The sequence below is a fragment of the Bos grunniens genome, chromosome 13 (assembly GCF_055505025.1).
Source record: "Bos grunniens cultivar Pamir isolate PY7600 chromosome 13, Bosgru_T2T1.0, whole genome shotgun sequence".
NCBI classification, from domain to species: Eukaryota; Metazoa; Chordata; class Mammalia; order Artiodactyla; family Bovidae; genus Bos; species Bos grunniens.
The window spans coordinates 83669133-83682780 of record NC_141177.1 but is presented as its reverse complement, the minus strand read 5'-3'; the positions used below and the strand labels follow the sequence as shown (position 1 = coordinate 83682780).

At 39.2% G+C, this 13648-nt stretch overlaps 1 protein-coding gene across 1 annotated transcript in view; it reads right to left on the bottom strand.

The window, feature by feature from the left end:
* Positions 1–13648, bottom strand: part of TMX4 (thioredoxin related transmembrane protein 4) — a 60263-nt gene that overhangs the window by 9557 nt on the left and 37058 nt on the right. The window contains exon 6 of the mRNA XM_086335159.1: positions 6763–6864. Coding sequence (XP_086191285.1) covers positions 6763–6864 — 102 coding nt within the window. The remainder of the gene's footprint in view (positions 1–6762; positions 6865–13648) is intronic.

Sequence of the window (13648 nt, the reverse complement as noted above, 5' to 3'; positions counted from 1 at the left end):
CAGGACTGATCTCCTTTAGGATGGACTGGTTGGATCTCCTTGCAGTCCAAGGGACTCTCAAGAGTCTTCTCCAACACCACAGTTCAAAAGCATCAATTTTTCGGCTCTCAGCTTTCTTCACAGTCCAACTCTCACATCCATACATGACCACTGGAAAAACCATAGCCTTGACTAGACGGACCTTTGTTGGCAAGGTAATGTCTCTGTTTTTGAATATGCTATCTAGGTTGGTCATAACTTTTCTACCAAGGAGTAAGCATCTTTTAATTTCATGGCTGCAGTCACCATCTGCAGTGAGTTTGGAGCCCCCAAAAATAAAGTCTGACACTGTTTCCACTGTTTCCCCATCTATTTCCCATGACTTGCATTCTCTCAAAAGGACAAGTCTGGGGTCAGTCTACCACTAAGGGCTGCTTCATGTCTCTAACACTACATACATAACTCCATTACACCATCATCCTTCCCAGAAATTGGGAGGAAAATCCTCTTGTTCCATCAGTTCAGGATCTATTTTCCAATCTAAAGAACCACTCTCTTGTGATGGGACACTTTCTGAACCACTAAACATGGCGCTGTTTACAAACAGGGCCTATACAGGAATGGTACCCTCCTGTCCCTCTTCCCTCCAACAGTTAGATTTTCAGGTTTCAGCTTAGCAGACAGCCAGGCATCTAAAAGAGGAGAGCAGACAGATTTGCCATCTTTCATAGAGAGTGAGAGCTACACCTCCTGATACTGGAGACCCTCTCTGTGGAAGCTCTGTGCTAGGAAGCGGTCAGCAGCATATACTGGGTTGACCAAAAAAGTTCATTCCAGTTTTCCCACAAGATCTTGGGGAAAACCCAAATGAACTACTGGCCAACGCAATAGAAAAATGGTTCACCCAAGTTGCAAAATTCAGACAGTATCTACAGCAACTGAAATGGAGATCAGATAAGACAGGCAAAAGTTTGCTGCCCGTATATTCCATGGCTTTTCTGCCTGTCCGCAGCTTTGCTATTTTCCATCCTTCAAAGCAGAGTTGCCATCAGAAAGTGATGCAACCAGAGCAATCTGATGTACATTTACAGGCCTTCCCCATGTTGGTTTAAAGTGCAGAATATAGAAACAGAAAAATATATGGAAATATATTCTATAGAATATAGAAACTTCATTTCTAAAACTGAGCCCTTGGGTTACATATGAAAAATAACATGGTACAAGTACAGCCACTATGGAGAACAGTGTGGAGGTTCCTTAAAAAAACTGGAAATAGAACTGCCATATGACCCAGCAATCCCACGGCTGGGCACACGCACCAAGGAAACCAGAAGACACATGTACCCCAGTGTTCATTGCAGCACTGTTTATAATAGCCAGGACATGGAAGCAACCTAGATGTCCATCAGCAGATGAATGGATAAGAAAGCTGTGGTACATATACACAATGGAATATTACTCAGCCATTAAAAAGAATGCATTTGAATCAGTTCTAATGAGGTGGATGAAACTGGAGCCTATTATACAGAGTGAAGTAAGCCAGAAAGAAAAACACCAATACAGTATACTAATGCATGTATATATGGACTTTAGAAAGATGGTAATGACGATGCTATATGCGAGACCGCAAAACAGACACAGATGTAAAGAACAGACTTTTAGACTCTGGGAGAAGGAGAGGGTGGGGTGATTTGAGAGAATAGCATTGAAACATGTTTATTACCATATGTGAAATAGATCACCAGTCCAGGTTTGATGCATGAGACAGTGCACTCAGGGCCGGTGCACTGGGATGACCCTGAGGGATGGGATGGGGAGGGAGGTGGGAGGGGGGGTTCAGGATGGAGAACACATGTACACCCATGGCTGATTCATGTCAATGTATGTCAAAAACCACTACAATACTGTAAAGTAATCAGCCTCCAATTAAAATAAATTAATTAACAAAAAAAAAATAACACTTGAAAAATATTTCAACCATTACTAGTCTCAATAAAGACAGCAAACAAAAACCAAACTAGCAGTCCTACTTTGACTTCCCATCTTTTAAAATTATGGAAGAAAAGAAAGATGTAATGGTGAAGCTTATAGGAAACAAAGACTTGATCAGGAAATCACTTCTCTATGGGAAACGTCGTGCCCTTCCTGGGCAATGCATATATTAACATTTCATGCAAAGACTGGCACAATAAAGGACAGAAATGGTATGGGCCTGACAGAAGCAGAAGATATTAAGAAGAGGTGGCAAGAATTTGTATGCAGGTCAGGAAGCAACAGTTAGAACTGGACATGAGTTGGAACAACAGACTGGTGCCAAATAGGAAAAGGAGTACGTCAAGGCTGTATATTGTCACCCTGTTTATTTAACTTATATGCAGAGTACATCATAAGTAACACTGGACTGGAAGAAACACAAGCTGGAATCAAGATTGCCAGGAGAAATATCAATAACCTCAGATATGCAGATGACACCACCCTTATGGCAGAAAGTGAAGAGGAACTCAAAAGCCTCTTGATTAAAGTGAAAGTGGAGAGTGAAAAAGTTGGCTTAAAGCTCAACATTCAGAAAACGAAGATTATGGCATCTGGTCCCATCACTTCATGGAAAATAGATGGGGAAACAGTGGAAACAGTGTCAGACTATTTTTCTGGGCTCCAAAATCACTGCAGATGGTGACTGCAGCCATCAAATTAAAAGACGCTTACTCCTTAGAAGGAAAGTTATGACCAACCTAGATAGCATATTCAAAAGCAGAGACATTACTTTGCCAACAAAGGTCCGTCTAGTCAAGGCTATGGTTTTTCCTGTGGTCATGTATGGATGTGAGAGTTGGACTGTGAAGAAGGCTGAGCGCTGAAGAATTGATGCTTTTGAACTGTGGTGTTGGAGAAGACTCTTGAGAGTCCCTTGGACTGCAAGGAGATCCAACCAGTCCATTCTAAAGGACATCAGTCCTGGGATTTCTTTGGAAGGAATGATGCTAAAGCTGAAACTCCAGTACTTTGGCCACCTCATGCAAAGAGTTGACTCATTGGAAAAGAGTCTGATGCTGGGAGGGATTAGGGGCAAGAGCAGAAGGGGACGACAGAGGATGAGATGGCTGGATGGCATCACTGACTCAATGGACGTGAGTCTCAGTGAACTCCGGGAGTTGGTGATGGACAGGGAGGCCTGGCATGCTGCAATTCATGGGGTCGCAAAGAGTCGGACACGACTGAGCGACTGATCTGATCTGATACACAAAAAATATCTTCATGACCCAGATAACCACTCAATATGCCAGCAAACTTGGAAAACTCAGCAGTGGCTACAGGACTAGAAATGGTCAGTTTTCATTCCAATCTCAAAGAAAGGTAATGTCAAAGAATGTTCAAACTACAAGACAATTGCACTCATCTCACACACTAGCAAAGTAATGCTCAAAATTCTCCAAGCCAGCCTTCAACAGTACAGGAACTGTACTGTTCCAGATGTGAAATTCCAGATGTTCAAGCTGGATTTAGAAAAGACAAAGGAACCAGAGATCAAATTGCCAACATCCACTGGATCACTGAAAAAGCAAGGAAATACCAGAAAAACATCTACTTCTGCTTTATTAATTACGTCAAAGCCTTTGACTGTGTGTATCACAATAAACTGTGGAAAATTCTTAAAGAGATGGGAATACCAGACCACCTGAACTGCATCCTGAGAAATCTCAAGTACGCAGGTAAAGAAACAGCTAGAATCGGAAATGGAACAACAGACTGCCTCCAAATTGGGAAAGGAGTACGTCAAGGCTGTGTATTGTCACCCTGCTTATTTAACTTACATGCAGAGTACATCACACAAAATGTTGGGCTGGATGAAGCATAAGCTGAAATCAAGATTGCCAGGAGAAATATCAATAACCTCAGATATGCAGGTGATACCACCCTTATGGCAGAAAGCAAAGAAGAACTAAAGAGCCTCTTGATGAAAGTGAAAGAAGAGAGTGAAAAAGCTGGCTTGAAACTCAACATTCAGAAAACAAAGATCATGGCATCCAGTCCCATCACTTCATGGCAAATAGATGGAGAAACAATGGAAACAGTGACAGAGTTTATTTTCTTGGGCTCCAAAATCACTGCAGACGGTGCCTACAGCCATGAAATTAAAAGATGCTTGCTCCTTGGAAGAAAAGCTATGACCAACCTAGACAGCATATTAAAAAGCAGAGACATTACTTTGCCGATAAAGGTCCTTCTAGTCAAAGCTATGGTTTTTCCAGTGGTCATGTATGGACATAAGAGTTGGACTATAAAGAAAACTGAGCACCAAAGAATTGATGCTTTTGAACTGTGGTGCTAGAGAAGACTCTTGAGAAGTCCCTTGGACAGCAAGGAGATCAAAGCAGTCCATCCTAAAGGAAATCATCCTGAATATTCATTAGAAGGACTGATGTTGAAGCTGAAACTCCAATACTTTCACCACCTGACACGAAGAATTGTCTCATTAGAAAATCCCTTGAAGCTGGGAAAGATTAAGGGCAGGAAGAGAAGGGGATGACAGAGGATGAGATGGTTGGATGGATCACCAACTCGATGGACGTGAGTTTGAGTAAACTCCAGGAGTTGGTGATGGACCAGGAGGCCTGGCGTTCTGCAGTCCATGGGGTTGCAAAGAGTCGGACATGACTGAGCAACTGAACTGAACTGATGACTCACAGAAGGAAGGAGACCCTATGAGGTCATGGAGATCAAGCTTCACATGATGACACCCACGCCTTGCTTTCAGTCCCCAGTTAAAGGCAAAGGTGATAGGGATCAGTGAACCTGAGACCTCACTGAAGGCAAAGCTTCTAGCTGTTGTGTCACTTTCAACACACATTAGAGGTACAGAAAATGCACGCTGAGCAGAGATACACGCTAGCTGTTTTACGGAAATGTATTAATAGAAAACGTATGAGTCTATTACTGCTTTGGAATTATTATTTCCTTAAATAACGTTCTCTTCCCAACTTCTTTAAAGGAACAGTATCACTTGGTCACTTGAATAGTCTAGAATCAACTCCCTTCTTCAGATCAAGTCTCTAATAACCTTCCTACACTGATAATTTGACTCAGTTTCCAAATAAACTTAGGGCCCAGATAGGCCTGACTTTTTCAACTTAAAGTCAACCTCAAAAATAAAATTCTAAACTATTTATGTGAGAAGAGTTTTCAATGTTTGGGCTTCCCTGGTGGCTCAGACAGTAAGCATCTGCCTATAACGCAGGAGGACCTGGGTTCAATCCCTGGGTTGGGAAGGTCTCCTGGAGAAGGAAATGGCAACCCACTCCAATATTCTTGCCTGGAAAATCCTATGGACGGAGGAGCTTGGTAGGCTACAGTCTTTGGGGACACAGAGTCGGACACCACTGAGCGACTTCACTTTCACTTCCAATAGGCCCATACTCAACTACATCCAGAATAACTCCATCTCAGAATCACCCAGGATCTCATATTGTTTCTCCTACAGAAGCCACACACTCATGCAGCTCCAGAGTAGACAGCAGATGGGAGAAATACATTGATATCCACAAAGTTATATCCAAAGTCAAATTATTTTAGGCCAGAGGACTAAGGACACGTTAATTAGCAATAAGATCAATACAGCAGAATGGAACATACCCAGGACTACTGAATTACCCAGGACCACTTAAGTTCTATCCCTATCCATGAAGTTAACATCAGCAGTCAAATGACAAATACAAACCATATATGAGGTAAGCATACTCATGGCAAAATAAAAGCAAGCCTTCCTGGCACCCTGGAATATGACTTTGTAGCACCAAGTTATGGCTTGCTATAAAGGTGACTGCTAACATTTTCCTTAAGTTTATTTTTTAAAAGACTGTGAAAAGAGCTGAAATACATTACAAAATGTAAGGACAGACTCTAACAAACTTACCTAAAGGGTGATCCTTTTTCTATAAATTTTTAGTCATCAATTATTCCTATCTATAATATAGTGTTTAAGAGCTATGTGATTAGTATATAGTATAATAACTTCTATGAACTTCTCAAGTTTAAAGCTCAAATTGATCAAGAGTAGGTAAAGAAAAAGATTTCAAAAATATATAACCAAGAGAAAAACACACTTAAGCATTTACATTTCCCACATAATTAAGTATAAAGTATAAAATTATTCCAAGCCCTATCTAAAACTCTAGGAAGAAAGTATACAGATACCTAATGGATAGGGATTTTCAAATCCAAAGAAGACATAGTGATATGGTTTACATCTCATTTTTTCATGTAACAATGATTGTGATTTTTTTTTTAAATCCACATTATCTTACAAAATCTACCTTGGGAAAACTGGAGTATAATAAGCTGGTTACATTTAGATTTTCAATTTGAGGATACAAATAGGAAAAATCATCTTGCTCATCCAAGGAACAAATTCACAGCTTTGGCCTTATCACAACAGTGTTCTAATCAAGTAGGCAATGTGTGAATTCACAGCTGACTCAGTTGTCTTGGAAACTAACTTATCAACTCAAGTTACGTCTCTATTTCTCTCTTCAACACTGCCTATATTTTGGGTGGCACATATCTTCAGAATATTTAAGAGAGGGGATTGGGGGATAATAATTTAATGAATTTTCCACTATATCTCAAGTTTCCATTGAAAGTAGTATCATACAAGCAAATGTTATTTAACTGCTTAGATTATACACAAAATGATGTTTGTTTATGTGCTTTTTCTTTCTTGGCTGCTTTCTAGTTTTGCATGAAACCAACTGGCTTTAAAGACAAGAGATTCACGTTATCTCTTACCAGACCCATGAGAAGGCCAAAAATCAAGGTGGCTATCACAAAGAAGAAGTAAGAACACCAAGCAGGAACTCCAAGGGTCACTGTGAAATAGTTGTGAAGATGCTGTAAACAGAAGAAAAAAGTAAAAAAAAAAAAACAAAAAAAACATATTTATAAAGAGAACTAAAAATGTTTGAATCTCTTTACCACTTTACTCATGTCTACAGTTCTATTTATATGAGCTCCCACAAAGATTATGCATCTATATTATTTTTCAAAAGCAAGTCAGATTTTATAACACTGAGAATCTGAGAGTAAAAATCAAGGTCGTATCTAGTAAGAGTTATACTTCTTTGAAGTTCATGACCAAACAGAACTCTGGTAGGATTGTTTATCCTTCTTCCATCATGAGATTTTTTTTTTGGTCACTATCCCCTAACAACTTATATACCTTAATGATTACTAATATGATATCCATAAAAAATTAAACTTTTTTTTTAATTGGGCCTTAATCAATTTTTAAGTAGAACTAAATTACTACTTATGGAACATCAACCATTTAAATGTTTCCATACTTTCCTTTTCTAGTCATATTCTTATTGCTCGACACCCAGCGATCCTTTACAAATTTCCTAATCACCATAAAATTGACATTTTTCATTTAATTCATTATGAGCAAATAAGATATCATCAGCCTTTGAAGAAAGTGCACATTCCTTCTTGTTTACTATCCCCTGGGACTCTATTTTTCACTCGAACAGTAAAAAATGAGTGAGGAGATACGATCTGAGCTAGAAGTATCACATGCTAAATCATACAGTTATTACAGATAGGAACTTGCTAGTGTGGAATCAAAGCCCATTTAGACATGGACTTGAAGGATCCATGTTGCCTCATGACGGCTTTATAATCATCTATTTTAGGCCCTTTTAGCTTCAAAAAAATTCACTAAAAAGCCAATAGTTTTATGATATTTTTATGTCTATAGATAGTTTATCTACAAAATTACTGGGCACAGAATGAAATGGCTCCAAACTAAATGCCACCAGCAAACAGAAATAATGACTGAATGACTTGCTCAGAACTGATGAGGTTAATGAAAACTAGTCCAAGATTTTATTTAAATAGTTCTCAAAACTGAAGTCACTCAAGTATCTCCCATTGGCTTCTCGTTTGTAACTGTCAATACAATTAGATAATATATCTGCTTCTGGCTTAATTTTGAATAAACAAAACAGATTGTTAACTGATCTAGAATAGTCTGAGATCTCTTCTCTCCAATTGTTTATTCAGCAATAGAGACACATCTAAAGACTCCTCAAGTTTTTAAATACTGACACATGTAATTAAAGTGTTCAATAAATACTTATTGAATAAATAAAATACACTAGCAAATCCTTAAACTATTCACAGGAATGCACACAACTCCTGACTTATAAAACTGTCATCCGTCTTCTGTTGATGGCACTGGTCATTGCTCTATCTTCAGCCAGGGCAACTATCTAAGAATAGTACTCTGCAGCCCAAGTAGGCAAAAGAGATATTTAGGATATAAAAGGTTGTTTTGCTCAAACTCTGTTCAGTGGAAGTTTTAAGATGCATTGTACAGTTCTCTAGGAAATTTGGCATATTGAACATAGCTTATTTATGCTTGTCTTGATTATTCAATGTCATCATCAAAATTAAACTCTGAAATGGGCCAAGGAATTAGAAGACATGGAAAGCCAGTGTGCATATGTGCTGACCCATGGACATATGAATTCTGTAACTTGCTTTATAAGTAGTATCTGCCCATATAGTTGGAATGAATAACAACACATCCAGTTATAAGTCCATCTGGACAGTGTCTTAAGCCCTTTTGCAAAATAAATGATTTAAGAAATGCTTAAGAAATTTTTTAAGTTATTTTCTAGAATTCAGTAAATGATGTGCCTTTGAATCACTGCATTAAGTCATATTCTCAGTGCATTCAAAAACATCCTCTTACAGATTCCACTTCAATTTTCTTGTACTGTCATACTCTAAGGAATTTGCTTGAGCTTCTTAGAGAAACTCTGCCATCTTGTGGTCTTTTTAGGTGATTACTAAAAAATTACTAAAGCCTCATTAATCAAGTTGTGTTTTCAAAACTGTAGCCACAAATCTTTATCGTATACTTTGTCTGAGTCCACAACAGTTTCAGAATACCTTTAAGACTATTAGGGTTCCTGTACTAGGCACATGAAGTTTTCTGTATACATGTTTCCAAGCAATAACTGATTAAAACCGACCTATTTCAGTTTTAGATTTCTGTGTTTCTTTGCCAGGCAAAGTAACTCTTCACTTGTGGAAAATATTGACCCGAGGTCAATATTATATGTGCTCATTACAAGGAAGCATCATATTATTTCCTTAAAATGCATGCAAATGTCACCTGCTGGGCCCAATATCTTATAATATTATATTTTTGTAATAAGTGACTGAATTAAAGCTAATTTTTAGCTATGAACAGATCTGAATGAGAGGACTACATGAAGACACTGTTTACAGCAGAAAAAAAGGAGGACATTCCAACCAGTGGTCAGATGGATTTGAGGAATGGAGCCAGGATAATGTGTCCAAGGTTCAGAGGTGGAGCTTTTTATAAGATTCACTCAAAACATAACAGAAAGGTTGAAAGTTGAAAAAAACAATTCCAGGTAGGCACTAACCAGAAAGAAAAAATTACAGTATTAATATTAGGAAAAAATGACCTTATAGAATGTAAATCCAATTGCTATGTGTCAAATTTTGCAATTTCTTATAAAATTAAACTTTTTGTTCTTTTAAAAAAAATCTGGAAAGTCCAAATATACATATATATACCATATATACTGTACTTCTCAGTCACTAATAAGAATATATTAACTGGTTATTCAGAGATGGATCATGTTCTGCTCTTCAAACAGCCTTTTCTCTGCAGTCCAATGCATTCACACAGAATCCATCCATGCTGCCCAAGGCTGTGCCCTGTGCCTACAGAGGTAAAACATCAACTCCTGGCCTTCATGTGCTCCAAATGTCACACACAGAAATCATTTGCATAACATAATGAAAAATGGCAACTCCTTGTTATCACTCAAACTATAAGTTCAGTTCAGTTCAGTTCAGTTCTGTCGCTCAGTCGTGTCTGACTCTTTGCAACCCCACGAATTGCAGCACGCCAGGCCTCCCTGTCCATCACCAACTCCGGAGTTCACTCAGACTCACGTCTATCGAGTCGGTGATGCCATCCAGCCACCTCATCCTCTGTCGTCCCCTTCTCCTCCTGCCTCCAGTCCCTCCCAGCATCAGGGTCTTTTCCAATGAGTCAACTCTTCGCATGAGGTGGCCAAAATGCTGGAGTTTAAGCTTTAGCATCAGTCCTTCCAAAGAACACCCAGGACTGATCTCCTTTAGAATGGACCGGTTGGATCTCCTTGCAGTCTAAAAAGGGACTCTCAAGAGTCTCCTCAAGCTGTCAGAAGTTTGAACAATTATTTATTTTCCCTGGTACTGTCTTTGAAAAGAAAACTACTTTATAACAATGTGTGAGGGTCACAATTAACTTCCATCTAATCTCTTTTTAAGGCTTCCCTGATAGTTCAGTTGGTAAAGAATTCTCCTGCAATGCAGGAGACCTCAGTTTGATTCCTGGGTCAGGACAATCCACTGGAGAAGGGGTTCCAGTATTCTTGGGCTTCTCATGTGGCTCAGCTGTTAAAGAATCCTCCTGCAATGCTGGAGACCTGGGTTCGATCCCTTGGTTGGGAAGATCCCCTGGAGAAGGGAAAGGCTACCCACGCCAGTATTCTACAGTCCGTGAGATTGCTAAGAGTCAGACATGACTGAGCAAATTTCCCAATCTCTTCTTAACCCTCAGAACAAATTCTCTCCTGACCTGCAGTTGTAACAGATTCTTTGCTAAGCTTTTGGAGATTCCTGACACCTATTATAATTATCCTGTTGGTTTAGAGAGTATATGTCTTAAGGTTTTCAGATAGCTATCAAAATATATGACTCCTAAATATATTTAGTGTCAAAATATTGCAATAGGCTGAATCCTTACTCTCAGTTCCTGGTTTGCAATGCAAAATTCTCAACCTTTGAATAAACTTCTCACCAATAAAAGAAAATATCAGAAGAAAACCAAATGAAACTGAAACTATATGAAAAGAAGACAAATGCTAGTTATTTTTTAATATGATATACTGCTGCTGCTGCTAAGTCGCTTCAGTCGTGTCCAACTCTGTGCGACCCCATAGATGGCGGCCCACCAGGCTCCCCCGTCCCTGGGATTCTCCAGGCAAGAACACTGGAGTGGGTTGCCATTTCCTTCTCCAAAGCATGAAAGGGAAAAGTGAAAGTGGAGTTGCTCAGTAGTGTCCGACTCTTCGCGACCCCATGGTCTGCAGCCTACCAGGCTCCTCCGTCCATGGGATTTTCCAGGCAAGAGTACTGGAGTGGGGTGCCATTGCCTTCTCCAAATATGATATACAAATGTCAAAAAAAGACAATTAACAGAATTTAAACAAAAAAGATTAAGTTCAAGTCACCAATTTATTTTCTGTTGCTAAAAAAAAAAAAAAAAAACCTAAAGTAGGTATATCTCAAAAAGCAAAAACTATAATACAACTGAAAAACTGAGATATAAAAGTTCTTTTTAAATTTCTCCAAATATATACTAATATGCACAAAAAGCAGAGCTTTCATGAGCTTCATGAACTGTTGTTGTTCAGTCACTCAGTCGTGTCCGACTCTCTGCGAACCCATGGGACTGTAGCACACCAGGCTTCTGTGTCTTTAACAACGTCCTACAGCTTGCTCAAACTCATGTCCATTGAGTTTGTAATGCCATCTCATCCTCTGTCATCCACTTCTCCTCATGCTTTCAAACTTCCCCAGCAGCAGGGTCTTTTATAATGAATCGGCTCTTCGCATCAGGTGGCCAAAGTATTGGATATTCACCTTCAGCATGAGTTCTTCTAATGAACACCCAGGACTGATCTCCTTTAGGATGGACTGGTTGGATCTCCTTGCAGTCCAAGAGACTCTCAAGAGTCTTTTCCAACAGCACTGTTCAAAAGCATAAATTCTTCAGCACTCAGCTTTCTTTATAGTCCAACTCTCACTCTATACATGACTTTGTATGGAAATACCATAGCTTTGACTAAACAGACCTTTGTTGGCAAAGTAATGCCTCTCCTTTTTAATATGCTAAGCTGGTCATAGCTTTTCTTCCAAGGAGCAAGCGTCTTTTAATTTCATGGCTGCAATCACCATCTGTAGTGATTTTGTACTTGTTTCTATTGTTTCCCTATTTGCCATGAAGTGATGGGACCAGGTGCCATGATCTTCATTTTTTTCAATGTTAAGTTTTAAGCCGGCTTTTTCACTCTCCTCTTTCTCCTTCATCAAGAGGCTCTTTAGTTCCTCTTTGCTTTCTGCCAAAAGGGTGACATCATGTGCATATCTGAGGTTATTGATATTTATCCTGGCAATCTTGATTCTAGCTTGTGCTTCATTCAGCCTGGCATTTTGCATGATGTACTCTGCATATAAATTAAAGAAGCAGGGTGACAATATACAGCCTTGATGTACTCCTTTCCCAATTCGGAACCACTCTGTTGTTCCATGTCTGGATTTAACTGTTGCTTCTTGACCTACATACAGATTTCTTAGCAGGCAGGTAAGGTGATTTGGTATTCCCATCTCTTTAAGAATTTTCCCCAGTTTGCTGTGATCATACAGTTCAGGGCTTTAGCACACTCAGTGAAGCAGATGTTTTTATGGAACTCTCTCGCTTTTTCTATGACACAATGGATGTTAGCAATTTGTTCTCTTGTTCTTCTGCCTTTTCTAAATCCAGCTTGAACATCTGGAAATTCTCGGTTCACGTACCGTTGAAGCCTGGCTTGGAGAATTTTGAGCATTACTTTGCTAGCATGTGAAATGAGTGCAATTGTGCAGTAGTTTGAACATTCTTTGGCACTGCCCTTCTTTGGGATTGGAATGAAAACTGACCTTTTCCAGTCTTGTGGCCACTGCTGAGTTTTCCAAATTTGCTGACATATTGAGTGTAGCACTTTCACAGCATCATCTTTTAGGATTTGAAATAGCTCATCTTGAATTCCATCACCTCCACTAGTTTTGTTCGCAGTGATGCTTCTTCCTAAGTTCCACTTGACTTTGCAATCCAGGATGTCTGGCTATAGGTGAGTGATCATACCATCATGGTTATCTGGGTCATTAAGATCTTTTTTGTATAGTTCTTCTGTGTATTCTTGCCATGTCTTGTTAATATTTCCTTGAATATTAAGTTCCAAAATGACAAATGATGTATAATCATAACTTAGAAAAGACAAATAAAGGGAGGTAATCAGATCTAAAGATCTTCTGAAATACTTTAAAAATATATACTTAATTCCCTGACAATTTTGTCAAATCTGGCAGGATTTAGATCATCCTACATGTAGAGAGGAGCAAAGGTTACGTGATACATTCAGTATTATATAAAAGTTCAGCATTTTAACCATAATAACAGTTCTAAGTTACTGAGAAGACTCAGTAAAATGATATAATCACACATAGCAGCTTCCCAGGTGGCGCTAGTGGTAAAGAACCCGCCTGCCAATGCAGGGGACGTGAGACATGGGTTCGATCCCTGGGTCAGGAAGATCCCCTGGAGGAGGAAATGGAACCCCACTCCAGTATTCTTGCTGGAAGAATCCCATGGAAAGAGAAGCCTGGTGGACTGCTATAGTACATGGGGTCACAAAAAGTCAGACTGTCTGAGCCACATAAAAGGGGCTTGCAAATTTTTCCTTAAAGGGCTACATCATGAATATTTAGGTTTGTGGGCCATATGATCTCTGTCACAACAACTCATCTCTATCACTGTACTGTGAAA